This window comes from Euwallacea similis, chromosome 7 (assembly GCF_039881205.1).
Source record: "Euwallacea similis isolate ESF13 chromosome 7, ESF131.1, whole genome shotgun sequence".
Classification (NCBI taxonomy): domain Eukaryota; kingdom Metazoa; phylum Arthropoda; class Insecta; order Coleoptera; family Curculionidae; genus Euwallacea; species Euwallacea similis.
Window position 1 is genome coordinate 4500490 of NC_089615.1, and position 18850 is coordinate 4519339.

At 36.4% G+C, this 18850-nt stretch overlaps 1 protein-coding gene across 1 annotated transcript; it reads left to right on the forward strand.

Annotated features, from left to right (window-relative positions):
- Nucleotides 1–697: 697 nt before the first annotated feature.
- LOC136409790 (neprilysin-1-like) lies at nucleotides 698–18839 on the forward strand. Its single transcript, XM_066391574.1, has 15 exons — nucleotides 698–825; nucleotides 3918–4053; nucleotides 4456–4666; nucleotides 7221–7265; nucleotides 10371–10532; nucleotides 11714–11797; nucleotides 12302–12507; nucleotides 14659–14838; nucleotides 14891–15102; nucleotides 15156–15372; nucleotides 15470–15652; nucleotides 15707–15869; nucleotides 15923–16042; nucleotides 16871–17067; nucleotides 17122–18839. Exons 2-15 carry the CDS (start codon nucleotides 3949–3951, stop codon nucleotides 17392–17394), a joined length of 2358 nt encoding a protein of 785 aa, XP_066247671.1. The 5' UTR covers nucleotides 698–825; nucleotides 3918–3948; the 3' UTR covers nucleotides 17395–18839.
- The last annotated feature ends 11 nt before the right edge of the window (nucleotides 18840–18850 follow it).

Below are 18850 nucleotides of genomic sequence, written 5' to 3' on the forward strand. Positions count from 1 at the left end.
AAGGAGGTATTGATATGCGAAATCCAGATTACTCAGTCAATGTGTCAGAGCAAGATAGAGCACCGGTCTTTATTGGGACCAAAATTAATAAGGACCTATCAGGAGTCCCACTGCATAATGGACTTAGGTTGTCTCAATTAAAATTAGTGTTTCCCGAAATATAAGGGACAATATATCAGTGTCCTGGTAGCTTTACCAAGAAGATATTTTCCACCTCTGCTCTGAATTAATTCGTTCTATGGAAACGATCTCGTTGTCAAAGTTATCAGGAGGTTGATATATTGGCCCTAAGGGTTTTGATTTTCGATTATCAGAAAATGCAGTTATTTGAAGAGGCATTGCAGGCACCTCAGCAATGCTGTGGACTATCGAATAATCCTGGGGCGAGTTCCAATTTGATTCGGAATGTTGCAATTAGAAGCATGTGGAATTTCGGCGAAAGTTCCCGTGAGTTTCATTTATTGATAGATGAATACCTGTAGGGCAGACATACGTATTGGATTTTAACACTACATATAAACCAATTAGAAGATGCCGATTTTAGGGTCTCCCCTATCTTAAATTGAGAACATCCTGTAGGAACCGCAGAACGGATTATCCTGCTCGGTAGCCTCCGCAATCGAGCGATATTCACCGATTTACAGGTGGTTTATATGAAACTGTCGGAAAATGTAAAGCAAACGCAGTTCCTGCGATCCCCAGCAGGAGAGCAGCAGTTATCGATTCGGAAATTTTGTCGTAGTTTCAGCTGAGTTTCCCCTCTGGAAACTGAGACGAGTGTGGCCGTAATTCATAACCTATAAAGTTTTGTTTTGTCTGATAAAGGTAAAAATTTTAGATGGTTTTTGTAGAACATTGCGCAGAATTTTGTAATTTGTAGCTGTGTTGTTTCCTGCTCATGTTTTATGCGTTTTGTCACAGCTATTTCAGCTTTATGTTTATAGTTTTCTAATGCATGAATAGCGCCTATTTAGAGAGGTATATTTTAGTACTTTTTAGTCGATTCATAATAATGAGCTCTGTTTCTAAAGGTCCAAACACTCAAGGCCAAGGAAATACATTTTCCATTGCTCAACACTTAATACTATATCTATTGCTACATCGATGTTTTTAAAGATATTTGAGTATTTATTAGTTCTTCAATTGGAACTTTGTTTCCTGGTTATCTCAATCATAACTTTCCCCTAGTAGCCACTTAAATGTACATTGATATGAATCCCAATAATGTAGCATGAAACTGTGAGGTTTGTTCAAATTTGCAGTTGACAAAATATCTGAGACAAAATCTGATGGTTGACGAAGTCAAAGCAGAACAGGAAGATTAAGAAGAAGATCGAAATTTCTTCTTCCTATGGCTGGCATCGAACGCTTAATCCGGAATGAAAAGCGCGAATATTGCTTATCTAATTACGCATTTAATTTTCTGCAACAGTGACTTGAAATTAATTATTATTTCTTCTCCGAGTCGATAACTTGGTTTGGAAATGGAATTTATGTTCCATTAAGTTCAGAAGGTTAGACGATTGTGAGGAAGCTTTTAAAACTGCTGAAACTGTTATAAGTGTTTCGATATGATTGTAGAATAGTTTATTATACACCAAGGTTTTGAACTACATTATTACGATCCGAACATCAAATTTAAAGGATCAGGGATTAGGTCACATCAGAAAATCAAATTTAAAAAGTTTAAAGGATCAGGTTTAAAGGCTGAGGGATCTGAAGTATGAAGGTCATAAGTATTTCACAACTAGCATGTATATACGACTTTTTTCACCACTAGATTTAACTATACGTTCTAAAACTAATAAACCTTTCTAAATATAAGCATAAATTAAATCTGAAATGCAAAAGACAGCGCGACTGTAATCATACCATTAATGGTGACTTTTAAATTAACATTCATTTCTATAGCAACCATAAATAAAACAGCTGGAGATCACGACGACATCGTGGCCAAAAAGTTTGCTAGGTAAATAATGAGCCATCTGCGTGTCATTATTAATCTGTTATTAAACTATTTTTAAGAAAAAACTGGGTAAACGCACTTTACAGACATTCAACACAATCAATAACGGACTCTTTTAGAGCTAGTACTGAAAAAGTTACTATTGCAATGACGTTAGAAAGCCCTAAGTGGTGCGAGGAGCTTCACAAGGTTTTTAATTGGTAATCATCAATAATATCTAGCTGGATACAATAGCGTCACAAATATCTCTCAAATGAAATGTTCTCGTTTCTATCACTTGATTTGCTTTGTTTTGTACTTCAGGAAACCAGTTTACCACAGGTATATCCTGGCACTAATGTAAAAAAAATAAAATGCAAGTAATATGTAGGTATAAAAATATAGTTGAGTGAGAGAAAGTTTGTAATGGGTTTTTAAAACTCCCATCCCTCATCGCATTAAAAGTTTTTTAATTCGCTGGATTTTTCCTCAGGAATTACAAATACTACGGATATTCCAGATGAATTTAGAATGTTCGTTTTACCATGTAGTAAAGTACTAGGCATCTTTTATACCCAAAAGAATGTGGCACAATGCGGTTTTTCATTCGGAAGTGGAAAAATTATTTTAAACTCTTAGCCCTCATCGAACTAACAGTTTTAGGATTTGCTGAGTTTTTCCTCATAAATTATAAATATACTGGGGATATTGCTGTAAAGTACTAGGTACCTTTTACAATAAAAAAAATGCGACACAGTGCAGTTTTTCTCTCGAGAGTAGTAAATTTTAAAACTCGTTCGCCTCATTGCACTAAAAGTTGTTCATCGTTTTTCAATTTTCTGCCATACATTCTAAATAGCCAGCGGAGAATATTCTTGATAGAAATGAATTCAAATCTATTTCGAGCTAGATTTTTGTATACTAAGTAAAACGACACAAAATTGACAACTATATTTCCAGAAACAATAGGTTTTTTAAAAATTCGAATACCCCGAACGGAATTTAACATAAATGTAAGCTGCTTCTTTTAACTGAGCGCGTATCACTCATGCCGTTACTGAACGTAGGTCTGTGAAATGCCGAGAGTCACCTATATATAATATGTGTGTAATCTGTAAAGACCAAGTGCCATCGGATTGTGTAGGTGTTACTATTTTAGTATTTTACCACACTTCGAATTTTCGAAATTTCTCACATGATTTAATAAAGAAATATGTCAGGCCAAATTATTGATGATCCCTTAACTTTACCGGACACGTAAAGTTCTCTCCCTAGTGCCGGGAGCGCTAATAATTTAGTCCTAGTGGGGAATTCGGGCATCCAAAAATTGCATGCCAAGTGAGTTAAATTGGCCGACATTTTTAATTGTTTTTCTTTTATTATATGATGATTGATAATTCATAATTTCGAACATGTCAGACTGATTTCTCTGACATATTTGGGCGACCATTTTATTGCACTCGGTGTGTACTTTTTGGATGCCCGAATTCACTATAACTTTAACGGTTGCCTGCCTACGTTCTTCCGACATTAGCACTTTTTGCCAATTGTCACTAGTGTCAAGGAAAGGGACTTTCATTCAGATGGTTCGCGACGTTCATAGTATCGCCAAGCGAGTAATAAATGTTGAGTAAGGTCATCCGTGGTGAATGTATTTTTTAACGGTGATAATTGCACATTAAAAATTTTGTTATTTTAAAGCGTTAGAACCAAAATCGCCCTTAAAATTTGAAAATTCTTGGGTTTTCATAACTATTTCACCAATCTAAAACGTTGCATGCACTTAACACGCAAACACCATTGCTTGAACTATACAGATTTTAATTAATTATATTTTAATTTTAACAGATTTTATCTCATCCGGTTTTTAGTAGCACGGAGTTCTTTTTAAGGTGTTTTAAATTTTATTTAACAGTATCCTTTTGAATTGCCTAATCTCGCATGATCCTAATTTTTTACTTTTTTGCTGCAGATGTGATTTCTACTGCATATAAGAAATCTAAATGCCCAACTCAAGCTTCGAGTACGGTCCGCAGGTTCCAATGTCGGAAGCCAACTGTACCGAGAAGAAGTGGAAATGTTCTGATACAAAAAATGGCTATCTCAAAGTAAGAGTAAACCAAACCTTAATCTAGTAAGAACTATTATTAAAATTCTGTTCTCTATTTTCAAAGAGACCAATTTCTCAATTGTAATTAGAGTGCTATGTCCAAAAGAATTCCGAATTTAATCTCGAATTTAGATAGGGTGTACTTAACGGAAGCTTTTATTTCTATAGGCTGTAATGGATGTATTTGGGTCACTGCGAACGCAGTTAAAGGGCAGATTATTTGTCGTAATCCTCGTCGAGGTGCCGATACCATGACAATTAAAAATAATTTATTTACCACTCGGTTTTGCGTAATCTAGATCCAGAATAATCCAGAGCAATCGATATTTTATTTTTACGAAGTAAAAACACGCCGAGGATTATTTTAAATTCGTACTAAAATGATAAATTTTTGCTCTAGACCAATAACCATACCCAGCAAGAGTCTCTGTTGGGAGCCCCACCAGTTTCTACAGTAGTACAAATGTCCGGGAGCAGCACGAAGACTTTGGTGATGCCACAAACGAAGACTTCAAAGGAAAAGTGTCTCTTTGCCTCAGTTTTGGCTCTCGCCATTTTCTGCGGTGTCCTGCTGTTGATGTTGCTCAGCAGTAAAGGGCAAGGATGCCATGGCAAGTTTTTATACCTTTATATTTCCTTATTCGTTTTGCGAGAAAATGCGACCTTTTTGGAAACCCCCTGTATTTTTTTTGTAAACCAAAAAGCTGAAAGCCACTCCATGCGTCCCGAGATTAATCAAAGTCACTAAATGTCGTAAGAACGAAAGACCTAAAGTTTCCTTAGCTACCAAGTGCAGGGAGTTGAAATGTAACCATTTTGCAGTGCGTTTTTTTTACTCTGTATATTTTCGAAAGAATAGCTCTGATTCGAGATTAGTCTCGTACCCTGATTTTTGAGGAAACAATCTCTTAAAATCTCTTAAATTATAAATTTTGGCTAATGCGTTTCTGTGATATAAACCCTCACTTTACGAAAATTTTGCTGTATTGATCTTTTCCGTGAGCGGTTTATTTTACACGTTTTTCAACTAAACCTATGAGCAATTTTACGGTCTGTCACATAAAAATCTCAGTTATTTTCTTGACTAGGATGCGAAGCTTTGTGTGGTGGTTCGGGAGTTGGAGGTTGTATGAGACGTCGTAAAGAATTTACAACTTTCGCGATGAGCGTAAAATCGTTATTTCTCGGTTTGGCGTGTTTATTTTTAAAGAGGCCCATAATGCATTAGGTCGGAAAATGGATTAGGAGAGATACCTATTGTGGCACGTATTGCAGGAGCGTATTATTGATTAGGATAAAAATGATGTTTTATAGAGACAGGAAACTGCTAAATGTGCATTAATAACTCACGTCTATCAGTAACTGCCAATCTAGAATAAAAACAAACAAAGTTACAAACAATTTTCCATTTACTCTAATGGCTTTAAATAAGATTTTCATCCAAGGGATTTTTTTCTATATGAGCTTGCGAGAGCGTGTCCAAAGTGATAATGACTTACAAGAGAACATACTTTCAAATTCAGTGGATTGTATAGTCAAGCAGCTCAAAACTTTGCCTGGGGGCCACTTACCCCTAGACCTACCACCACACATTTGAATTAAAAAAATATCAGATGGCATGGAAGAAATAACAAATTTTGAAAATTTTAGAAAATTAATGCATCTGGAAAGGCCGTGATATGCTGATTATTTTTATAGTGCCTTGCTGAATTCTGTAGAAATTCTCCAAACAGGGGCGTGCTGGATACAATCAATGACCAAAAAGCACCTATTCTCGTACATAAAAACAGCGAATAAAAGTAAAGGTATACATAATACAATTTTTAGTAAGAATCAGCAACAACCCAAGGTATCAGGGTCGCACTGAAAGCTACAAAAGGACAAAACGTCGAGGAAAAGTTGCTGTTTGTTACTTTCAAAATTTTGTAAGCTTGTGCGGCTTCTAAAAAAAAACGCAGTACGCCTCTGATTCTTATTTATATTGAAAGCTGATAATTTTAAGTTTGGCAAAAAGAATCAGTGTCGGACTCAAAGAAGTAAAATATTCAATAGGAAATAATCATCGTTTATGACTCAAAACATACGAGATTTTGTAAGTACTCCAAGAAATGACGTAAGCCACTGATATTCACAACAATTAAAACCTCACAATTCTCAATTTCCTCTTTTACCACACAATTCGATTGAAAAATATTTGATGAAATGCCCATTAATCAAAATCGATTATCATAAATTCAGGTTAATTTCTTGCATTATATCAATGATATGGCAGCATTTTCTGCTCTATTAACCACCAGATCGTTTTCCATCCCCCAAGGGCTGACGTTTAATGAATGTATGGGATAACTAAATGCTTGCGAGATATGGAAACAGCACTATCCGAAGCTATATGCATACGAAATGCGATTATTCGCTAGCAGGAGTTATAGGTTTGCATAAATCTGCATATAGAAGTTTTTGCTGGCGGCGAATTAATTTATTCTAATTCAGTTAAAATTAACAGGAAGAGGTAGACGCTAGGCATATAACAAGTAAAATAAAATTCAAATTTAAGCTTAAAAATACAAAGCCATTACGTATTCCTTCGCCGTCCCTTTGTCTTTATGCGGAATATATTTCCATATGAAATCGATCATAAGTTAATAATTCCAGGGACATTTTCTTTGCTCGGGCTAAAAGGCTTTCTCTTTTTCTGGAAAAGGGTTCAGTTGTCATGAGGTAATATTTCCTAGGAAGCTTAATGTGTTCGTGCTAAATTTCATGTTGAAAAATTAATATTAATCTTCCGAATACCGGATGGAGTCGCCGACGACCTCGCGCTCTTGTTTTTCTCATGTAAAATTGTTAAAACAAATAATTTTCTCATTAAACTGCAGGAATGTTGCCCTCCGGCTGTCTGCATAGCTTGGAGCAGAATATCTTTTTTTACAGCATAACAATAACTTTATTACAAATTTTTGTTCTTCAATAAACGAGGTTGGGGCCTTTCCGGAAGACTACTTGGTACTTCCGGTATTCCTAATTTAAAGCGTCGAGCCCTCTCGGATTCGACCGTGTAAACATTACCGGAAAGCAAAATGTTTCACCCGGTACTCGGAGGATTAAACCAGTTTTAGCCTTTTCATAATTTTATGGTTATTTCAATTGTTCGACCATTTGTTTCAGAGCTTAAGCCCAGAGTATGCCTCACAGAGGAGTGTGTTAGAACTGGTAAGTCTCCAACAATAATTTTGCTACAGCGCTTATGTGGAAAATGAAGTGAGATTACATGGTATTTCGCCTATTATAGTCTTAGTAACTTTTGAATAACAAATGTTAATGAAACTGCAACTAACTTGGAGAGAATTGTCCCATTTATCTAGGGAATTAAATTTTCTCTGTTCCTAACCGTTAGCTACTAACATACGGGAAATTAACCTAGTCTAACTATCTAAATTGCGATAGCTTCGTAAATAAAGGAGCATTCCAGGCGGCAGCTCAAACTATTGTGTTTGGACCACAATTTCATTATCTCATTATGCCTGGGTGGAGATAAGAGCGGGTTATTAGATGGAAGTAATGTGGCAGATAAATCTAATTTTAAATTTCATTAGTTAGAGACGCCTAAGCAAGAAGAAAGAAATAATTTTTTCCACTACTAGCTTTGAAAAACACTGTTATTGTGCGCACTGAATGATCGTGAAACTCGTTTTCTTGTATTTTTTTTGCGAGTCAATGATGGCTCGTTATTTATCTAGGGCGCTAATTGGCCATAATGTCGTCCCACTATTTTATAAAATGTTGTTAAATCAACTACGGGAAAAAATCGTACATATACGGCGGTTGTGAAATACTTCCGACCCTCACTTCTTAGATCTCTCAACATAGTGGGATTTCAGTCGGTTCGGTCGAGTTTCAGTCAAACAGTCGGGTCATAATAAAGCACTTCACAACCTTGGTCTGTAAAATACTATTAATTTTCTATAGGTGGGTATTAACCAAATTTAGTAGTAGCTATAAAAATATAGCTATAAATTTCGCCGAATGACAATGTGCTTCGATTTTCCCTACGTGAAACAATAGTGCATTATACAATGAGAAGTAAATTACAAATATTACGTTTGCACACGAGCCGCAGGCGAGTGCGATAAATCACATGAGCAGCAAAGGGTGATGTCATGTTCTACGACTACAATAATTTGTGAGAATTAAATGGGATTTACGGCTTAAAACTTCAAAATTGGAAACAGCTGCCACCAAAATGGTTACCGACCTGTTAATGTTTTGTTTAGGTTGTTTCGTTGCCATGGATACCGATACGAAGGAGTGGGAAATAGGCTTATTTTCTTTTCGTTGCGCGCGCAATCCGTGGGAAATGAAAGTACACGAAAGTCGAGGGTATTTAAATATTATTTTAGCGGCTAACAAGGCAATATCCTGACAGTCATAGAAAAAAATGTCTAATAAATATCAATTTTGCCAAAAATTAGATTGGCACAAGTGGTTTCAAATTCGAGCCACATTATTGAGATCTCGAAAACGGTAAAACATATAGAACTAGTCAAATTCATTTTCAATAAAATCCCGTCGCAAAAACCTAAAAAAATACCTTTTTTCCAAAAATATTAGCGCAACAAGCAACTAGAACACCCTGTATACTTTATAAATAGTTATCTAATTATGTTCAGGGTGTTCCAAATTCGGCCGTCGACATGTGAATCTCAAAAACCAACAGAGTTGCAACGTCGTTTGAGCAACTGAAGTAAGCTTGATCATAGAAATATCTTAAGAAATTAAAAATTAATTTTTTTGCCAAATCATCCAAAAGCGCGAACTTTGTTTGGCACGAACCTGTGGCGTTCTTGAACTAAATCATACATAACAGCAATATAAGAATGGATAGCGTGAAAGTGAAAGTTTTCAAACATTTTTTAGCTTAAAGATTCAATGGACAGTGCCGTACCGAAATGTAAATCAGAGCTAGCGGCAATATAGGAACAGATAATTGGAAAGTGAGCGTTTTTAAAATGCTTCAGCCTCAAAGAAAGGCATTTTACTACACTGTTATTTTACTCCATTTTTGTTGTATTTCTTTTCTGGGTCAAAAAAAAATTATTAACTTGATTTGATATGAAACAAGGGCGTACTTCGACTTGAATGAAGAGTAGCAGCAACATAAACAATTCAGGAATAAGTTTTAAAAAAAGTTCCACCTGAAAGAAGGGCTTTCTACGCCACTGTCATTTTCCTCCACTTTTGGTTTTTCTATTTTTCATTTGTTTTTGTGGTAAGTTCGAATTTCGCTTCCAAAGGAGATTTCGTAACAATTTGTGAATCCATTTAGATATTTAACTTCATTCAATTACTTTGTTCAATAGAGGTTCGCTTTAACAGACATTTTCTTAAAAGTTAAATTAATAAGTCACCAATTTTAAATTATTCTAAATTCAAAGACTATTTTAAGAATATTGTGGAATCTAGGCATTTTCCTCACACATTTATGGAAAACCTGATTTAGTGGGTTCTCCTTTAATTTTCATGTTTTAATTAGTGCTATGTCTCATACTATTAATTGTTAGAAGATATTCTGAGTTCTTCAAACTTTTCTAACAATATTAACACCATCTAATTTTGTCAACAACTTGGCTACAAAGTTGGACTTTTGCGGCGAAATATGCCCAATCAATTAGAATCACAACATGACATGCGAAGAGTTTATAATAGTTTTTCTTTAAAAGAACGTTTACGAACTTGCGTGCGACCAGAATTGCATGTTCCCTTCTTTTTAGAAGAATATATATTTTAATCTTTTTGTACGCCGTCAAATTATACAGCATGTTATAATATAACGTTCCGCATTTTTTAACAATAAAATTTAAATAGGCAAATACGGAAAAGACGTGTTTTTAAACAGGGAATATATTAATTCTGAGGTGCTACCTATTTAAGTTTGTAGAATTGTTTTTACCAATGTCACTATTGCCTATACATAATTTATTATTATGTAGTGCAGTTAAAACTCCTGTAAATAATAAGTCCAGTTTAGTTCCTCTATGTCTTGGAGATAACTGAATTTAATTTAAAATTTCCACATTTTCTATTGGAGTAGTGTAAATTAATTACTTTGGAAGTTCCCAAACGTACAAAATCTAACGGATCTAAGTCCGGCAGTCCTAGAGGCCAATTTGGAAGGTTTTAGTCTTGTGACATTTGAAAATGATCCGAGACATATTTAAGAACCACTCAGTATTATTGTTCCAGTTTTCTATTATATCCTTTAATGGAAAATAAAATGCTTTTACACAGATGAATTTCAGAAATTTATCTCGATTCCAGCCTCTTCATTACTATCTGCAATGGACCATTCGGCAGACCCTTGTGTAAACTTCTTCCAATACGCTTGTGGCACTTGGAATCGGAAACACGTAATTCCAGAGGACAGGAGCTCCATCAGCACATTCGAAGTTATGGCGGACCATTTACAACTCATCCTCAAAGGTAAACATTTCAATACTACGAATTTAATTTATGGTCAAAGTTTGTAAAAGAAGAGATTTTATCAGTGGCGGGCTTCAAGTTATGCCTCGAGAGACATACACAGTTCTGTTGCTTTATCTATAGTGTTTGCTTTGAAATGGAGTCAAAAGTTTTCCGAGTATGGGATTTCTGAAATGATTTCTCCAGAGATGCATGGCCGAGTTTGTTCGAGAACTCTTTTCAAGGTCTAATATGAGAAAGAAATGTGGCGTGGCAGTTGCTAAGTTTCTAGATTAACTTCCAATTCGTTTCTTGCCGCTCAGCTTATTAGGTTTTCGTTTTAGCAGTAAAGAGTACTCAGCGTGTTTTCAGCAAAGTAATCTCCGGTTGCTGCTGGATTTAAATCACTCACGTTTCCGTGTTCTCCTAGATAGCTTTTTCATTAGAGTATCGACTTTATACATGCCGGGTTTTCCAATCGGGCCGGCTGTAAATAAATCATACACTTTTCCAGGGTGGGTGCTGCCTGGATATGGAAATATTTTATTTAAAAATCGGCCGGCACGAAATGTGATAAGTGGAGAGGTTATCTAGGTTGTTATAGACGTCTATGGGAATTTTACAGACCAATTTTATTCAATTTCTTCAATAATCCCGCAATCACAAACGACTACAGGAAAAGGGGGGAGTCGCGCAGATATTAAATGCGAAAAGTAATGCTTCCAAATCAAATAAGTATATGAAATTAAAAACTGATTACTACACATTTAGCGTACGTACCATCACAAGTCTAGGCAACTTTGCCTAGAAGATAATTCCCAAAGAAACGATAAAATATGGGCGCTTCATTGACTAGTTGCTTGGTTTTCATGGAAACTCTATTCTAGATAAAGCTGCCAGAATTTTGATCTACTGCCCTAGGTGAGGAAATATCAAAGTCTAGGTAACTTTACCGAGAAGATAACGTATAATGGAAGAAGAGTACTTCAATGGTTAGTTTCTTCGGAAGTTATTCTCTAGATAGAGTCGCCAGTACTTTCATGGACTGGCCCCAAGGATTAATGGATCAGAGTCTCGTTAACATTACTACCAACCAAACACCAAAAAAGAGCGTTTATGAGTTCTTTAAAGTTCGTATCGCATGTGACGAATCATTGTTCCTGAAAAATAACTAGTCGATTTTCATGAGGGTTTTGTTTTAGATTTGTTTGAAGAGCCGATAACATTGGAAGATAATGACTCCATAAGGAAGGCTAAAACGTTCTATAACACCTGCATGGATACTTGTAAGTATTTTTTTATCATTCGGCAGCTGAGAACTTTAATTTAAAGCTTCAAGCATTTTGGAGAGAACAAAAAATACGAAGCATTTTATTCTTGTTTAACCATCCAGTTTATTCCCTAAATTAATTCAAATAAACATTACGCATCCTTGAGGAATCCTCTCGCTAATCTTACTGCCCCCTTTCTCACTACCAATCTATACCACCATTTCCCCAGCAGCACCACCCGCTCTACCTTCGCCAACCACCTCTTCTAGCGCTGCTTCTACACCAGTCCACCTCTATCACGTAGAATCCATTAGATGTACCATGCAGGTGGTAGGGGCGATAATATGTAATCTCCAGATATAATTATCTACCTACTGATGCACTTTGAGGATATGAACTGCCACGTTTGTTGCGGGATAAAGAGATTTGCAAGTGGACTTTAAAGCATCCAAAAAGACATATAAAAAAGTCTTTTCTTCTAATCTAGAATACGAAAACCCTATACTAAACACTTTTCAGTTCAGATCCGTAAAATTGGAGACGAACCTCTCCGGGAAGTCCTGGACTCCCTTGGTGGTTGGCCGGTGACCATGAGCAACTGGTCTCCTCCCAATGTGTCTATCGAAGCTCTCTTGGGCAGGATACGAGGCATTTACAACGAGGGGTATTTGGTTGAGCAGTGGGTGGGACCTGACGATAAGAACAGCTCCGTTAACATCATCCAGGTGCGCACAAAGTAAGAAGTGTGTAGGCGGTAGGTAATACAGTTTTTGTTTTTGTTTTCTCATAGGTAATCGATATTGGTTTTGGTATTGGTTATTTAAATTGCCGTATTTTAAAAACAGTTTATCTGCCCTCATGGTAACATAGACCAGTTTCTGGTACAACTCTAAACCGCTGAATGGAATAAGTCCGTTCTCGAATGAAGACTCGCTACTTTCCTATTTCTTAACGATTATTTTGTTTTCCATCATCTATTATACAAAACCGATTATGGTCGATGTGTGGGAGCTCTAATAAATTCATGGCAGTGAGTTCATTGGTGGAAATAGACAATAGTTTTTGAGGAGACCAAATGAACTCTGGAAGGACTGCTACTGGTCAGTAGATCATTAGATATGGGAAAATGGGCCTTACTAACAACGAGTAAAACTACGCTATCACCAATGTTCTGCTTCTAACTATTCTAGCAGCTGTCCGCTATCTAGAGATAACACGAGCCTATCGATTTCTTAATAAATTTAAAACATTTCTAAACTGTGAAAAACCGGTAGTTTCAGCATAATTTTCTCTAGGAAAAGTGAATCATACGCACCGATATTGCCAGAGTGAAAGCGTTCCTGACAGAAACTATGTAATAAAGTACAACTGCATAATCGATAATTTGCACAATTCGTTTTCGTTCCAACATCTCTAATAGTTGATATCGATCTTGAGATCGTAGCACAACATGAGTATCAATTGTTTCACTTTAGTTATTATTTCTCTGGCAGTTCTCTGCTACTTAGAGATGGGAACAACTTATCGATTTCCTTTACATATTACAATTACCGTACGGCTCTAAATTGTTTTTCCTCCTTCACTTTTTAACATTTTTTTTAAGTTCAAAAGTAACGTTAAAAATAGAACAAAAAAATCTATCTTTTGACGTTGGTTTATTTTTTTAAATGTTGCTTACGTCACAAGTAGCGCAAAATGATCGATTTTTTAGAACTGAAACTTGGGTCAAGTGGTATCTCAAATTAAAGGCCTTTCAGAACTACGTTCAATGATGTATTTCGATTTAAAATCTGGCAATTAGTTTTTGAGAAAAATGACTATAAATTTGGTAAAAAATGCAATACAAACTCAGTTAAGTAGGACGTAAAGAATGAAAAAACTTTTTTGTTGGTAGGAAATTGGTTTGTTTTCTATTTTGTGTTCACAACCAGTCTTTAGTTATTTTAATTTATTTGTTTATTCCTTTTTTTAACCAAAGACTGTTGTATTACATATTTTAACTAAATTTATAGCTCTTTTTCTCAAAAACGAATCGATGGATTTCGAATCACAATACACCATTGAATGTAGTTTTACAAGGCCTCTGATTTAAGTTATCGTTTGACCCAAGTTTCAGTTCTAAAAAATCGATCATTTTGTGCTACTAGTGACGTAAGCAATACTTAAAAATATATATAAATGTCAAAAGATAGTAAGTTTTGTCCTATTTAACGCTACTTTTAAATTTAAAAAAAATGATAGTTTGTTAAAAAGGTAGTGAGGGGAGTGAATTTAAAATCGCACGATACATTAAAATTCCCAAAGGAAAATTTCGATGGTCTACATCTTTAAAAATAAAACAAGTGTTGATAGAAGAATCTAAGTCATTCACTAAAATTGCAATATAAATGATCTATAACAAATATCGGTTTTCGCCTGTTTACAGAGATTTAGGAATAAATTATACCATGTAGATATGTTTCATTCCCAATATTAACCTTAACAGGACCGAAATTGTAATTTATGTCTCTATCAATAGCGACGGTAAATATACAATAATTTCAACATTACTTTAACATTAAATACAAAATTAATGATTTCCTATCCATTTGGAAACCCACACACGTACACGTATTTATAGGTACAAAGGGAATTTTCCTTCTGGAGATATATTTACTCCCACACTACTCATTAAACATTGCGCCATGCATTGTTTTTGATGATCCCCTTACAATGCTTTAAACCTAAATAATGCAAATGAACTATCCTCCATTCATCTTGAATCATTTTAGAAATTTCTTTTTAAACTGTATTACAAATTGTCTATTTAATTCGCAATCTTTCACTTTAATCGACTCTCCTCCTTTGGGGTTCTCAAGCCTGATTTATCTTTGCAGCTGGACCAAATGGGTCTAGCTCTACCCAGCAGGGACTATTACTTGAAAAACAGCAGCGAAGGGGACAGAGAAGCTTACCACAAGTACATGACCAACATAGCGGTCCTTTTAGGAGCCAATAAGACCACCGCCAGTGAGGAGTTACTGGAGGTCATCGAATTTGAGAAAAAGCTTGCCAATGTCTGTTTCGATCAAGAAATGAGAATGTGGAGTTGATGAGCTGTTTTTCCAGGCTTCACTTCCGGAACAAGATCGGCATGATACTAGTACGATCTACCGGAAGCTCAAGATGCGAGAGCTGCAGGACATGGTCCCCCAAATCAAGTGGCTGGACTACTTTCGGTCATTTCTTGATGTGGCTATCGATGAGGAAGAGTCCGTAGTCGTCTATAGCTTGTCGTATTTCGTCGACTTAGGGAAAATTCTGGCAGTTGCCGATAGGAGGTTGGTAAACCTAAACTGATTAATCGGAAAGCGAAAACGATCAGCTATTGTAGAATAATTCACAATTACGTATTGTGGCGACTGGTTATGACTCTATCCACACATATGATCGACGATTATCAGAGGGAAAGAGTGGAATTTCGTAAAATTCTCCAGGGAATTTCAAGCGAAAGACACCGCTGGTCGCAATGCGTAGAATGGACCAATAAAAGATTGGGAATGGCCGTGGGTGCTCTTTTCATACGGGATAATTTCAACCATGAAAGCAAAGTAAGCAATAATAAAAAAATACCGTTTCCTTTTCGTATCACTTAACCTCTTTAAGAGCTCCAAATATCTCAAGGAAACCATTTACTTTCTCTTCCAGGAAATGGCCCTTCAGATGATCCACACGATAAGGGAAGCATTTAACGAGCTGCTTGCGGAAAATGACTGGATGGACGATGAAACGCGGACTGTGGCCAAAGAAAAAGCCGATGCGATGAACGAGAGAATCGGCTATCCGCAGCTTATAACGGATAAAGAGAAACTGAATAAGGAATATGCTGCTGTAAGTCTCTTATATTCCAGTTTTCCTTTTACTATATTCCTACGAGGTTTATAGCTGAACGTCACTCGAAAGGAATTTTTGAAGAACCTGCTGAACATCCAGAAATTTGAAGCTGAGCAAAACTTGCGCAAGCTGCGACAACCGGTTGACAGGGATAAATGGTCCACTGAACCTGCGGTGGTCAACGCTTTCTATAACCCGAATAAAAATGATATAGGTGACTAAATATTTTTGGGAAGATATTATATTTTTTAAAATTATTATCCGCAGTATTCCCAGCGGGAATATTGCAGCCATTGTTCTACAGTCAGCATTTTCCGAAATCCTTGAATTATGGCGGAATTGGTGTCGTTATTGGGCACGAGATTACGCATGGATTCGACGATAAAGGTTAGCTTTAGGATAAGGTAGTTTGTTAGGTTTTTCCCTGTACGAATTTTCCGGGTGTGTTCTTGGGCTATGCATGAGAGTACATTTATTGCACACTACTACCACAAACCTCTCTCCTTCTAGGGGTCATAAATTTGTCTGCGCATGCGCCAAAGTTTGACGTTTTTATCCATTTTTGCAGCCAAAGAGGTGAGGAAAAATCGAGCTGTCACAAAAACTCTAGTGCTACATTGTGAACTGTGGTGAATCGTTTTCATCGATTACCGACTCCCCTCGTCCTCTGAAACTCTTTCATTGGGAAATTTCTCCTTAATAAAGTTGAACTTAGCTAATTTTGCATTGGTACGGCTCCTGCACCCACCGTCCCCTGGAAAACAAGTCGCCACCTAGAGGCTGGATAGAACCGCAACGGGGCAACAATGGGCCCTATAAGGGCCTCGGTGCTCTGAAATATGAATTAAACTTAATCATATTAACATTCAACTTTATTTATTAAACTAATATCGTCATCATAGATATATTTGGTTGTTCGATTTCTCAAAATCGGAAATTTACTATCGATAATAGTTTCGCTCATTTCGGTTTTCGACCGCGTTAACTAAGGTCGATCGTGTCCTTAGCCACTAACCATCTGATTGTTCCTGGCCTTCAAAAACCTGGCCCTAGAATAACCTAGGACTCACTTTTGCGATAGTACTGCTCATGGGCCTCTATTCACATGAGTCCCTTACAGTTAACTTTCTGACGTCGGGTCCATTTTGCAATACAATACTTTTTTAATTCGTGCTCAACAACTGCTGCCACAAAGTAAACGAAGCTGAATTTAAGGGAGGCAATTCGACAAAGACGGCAACATGATGCAGTGGTGGAACAACGCTACAATCCGTGCCTTTCGTGAGCGCACCCAATGTATCATCGACCAATATTCCCGATACAAAATCGACGAAGTGGGTCTATATGTTAACGGACGCATGACTCAAGGAGAAAACATAGCTGACAATGGAGGACTCAAGCAGTCCTTCAGGGTATACGCAAATCTTCAAAGAATCTTCCTCTGATACATGACTTACCATTTACAGGCATACAAGAAATGGGTAGCACAACACGGCGAAGAAGACAACCTGCCAGGTTTAAACCTTACGCACGACCAACTATTTTTTCTAAATTATGCCCAAATCTGGTGTGGTTCCATGCGTCCCGAAGACGCCCTGTCCAAAGTGAGATCCAGCGTCCACTCTCCAGGCCCCATTCGAGTGTTAGGGCCTTTGTCGAATTCCTGGGACTTCGCGACCGCTTACAAGTGTCCTCAAGGCTCACCTATGAATCCTACCAATAAGTGTAGTGTATGGTAAATAGTTTTTAGGCAGGTAGAACAATTTTTGGATGCGGTAAGTGTGAATAAGAATTTGTAGCGATTTAAAGCGTAATGTTGGTTTGGTCGAATGGGTTTAGGTGGTAGGTTTATGGGCAATGGCAAAATTAGTTTTTCAGCTAGAGAGGTTCTTGCTGGTAGAAAATATAAGTAATTAATGGTGTAACGGTTATTTTTCGAAATTAGCACAAAGAGTGAAATATGATGTGTTTTGATCGAGCGGTGAGCTCACGGCAATTTGAGAGGTGAAGTTGTGCGGATACTGGAGATTTTTAACATACTTTACTACATATCACTGGGCGAATTTATCTTCTCTATGAAAGTGTTAACTCCACGTTTTGACCTCCTCTTTTTGCATTGATCATACGAGTTATACAGATATCACCAGTTCAAGTAGAAACATAGAGATTGTGTAAGTGGGAGAAGGATCGTACAAGATTTAATTTACCTCCGATATAGATTAACAAAGCTGGCAGAGACAGTGCGATGGGCATCTCCACTTGGATATTTAAGTTAGTATCGATTTTGCTACGATGGTAATTTGAAAAAATATTAAGGCAAAAAGGAGCAATGTAAATAAATAAAAAAACACGATTAATCCATCACTAGAACTTATATTAGTAAAGATTCTGGGGCAGTAAGAGATTTGGATACTGGACTCATTCCGCCCACTTCAGCCGTTAATCTCTCAGCCCATTTCTTTGGTCTTGGTCAAAGGTATAGTAAACCTGATGCGGTCCTTCTCTTACTTGTACAATCTTTGTTTCCACTGGAACTGGTGATACCTGTATATTGGTGGGTAAAAGTACTAAAAGTGATCCAAAACCTATGAATCTGAATCTTTTTGGAGGAAACACAAGATAAGTCTCTCTTTTTTTAATATGAACAGCATCTCCACGTGTATTTTTCAAAATTAGGTTTCCATGGTTTTGCAGGAAAAAATCGCAGATTCAATATTTAGAACCCACCTGAAATTTTTTTAAATTAAGTCAATGCATCCTAGTTTTCGCAAAAAGGAGCGGTTCAAACTTTTAGTAATATAGGTACCTATTTGAGTGAGATTTGATATTGCTTTAATACAGAATCTTTTGGGTCTATCCAATTCTGCTAAATAACATTCTTAAAACTGATCTTTTCCGTGAACAATTTACATTCCCCATACATATCTTCAAATATTCCTAATCGAGCTAAGTCACAGGTGCAGGGCAACTTAATAGTATTAGATAGCATTATAGGATACTTACCTATTTATGTAACGATGTTGAATGTTTTTACAAGCTTATCGATGTTTGTTCGCTGTAAATCTGACCTGTATAAATTTTATAAACGTCGTTTTCTCACAACTCTGTTAATTTATTAATGTGTTTTCACTTCATCGTTTGGAATGACAAAAGTGTTTGTTAATAAATGTCTTAATTTGTATAATAGTCGTTTGC

Coding starts and splice junctions, on each gene's coding strand:
- LOC136409790 (XM_066391574.1), top strand. CDS start 3,949: ATGCCCAACTCAAGCTTCGAGTACGGTCCGCAGGTTCCAATGTCGGAA. Junction 7,266..10,370: donor AGAGGAGTGTGTTAGAACTG/GTAAGTCTCCAA, acceptor TCTCGATTCCAG/CCTCTTCATTACTATCTGCA. Junction 12,508..14,658: donor GCTCCGTTAACATCATCCAG/GTGCGCACAAAG, acceptor TTATCTTTGCAG/CTGGACCAAATGGGTCTAGC.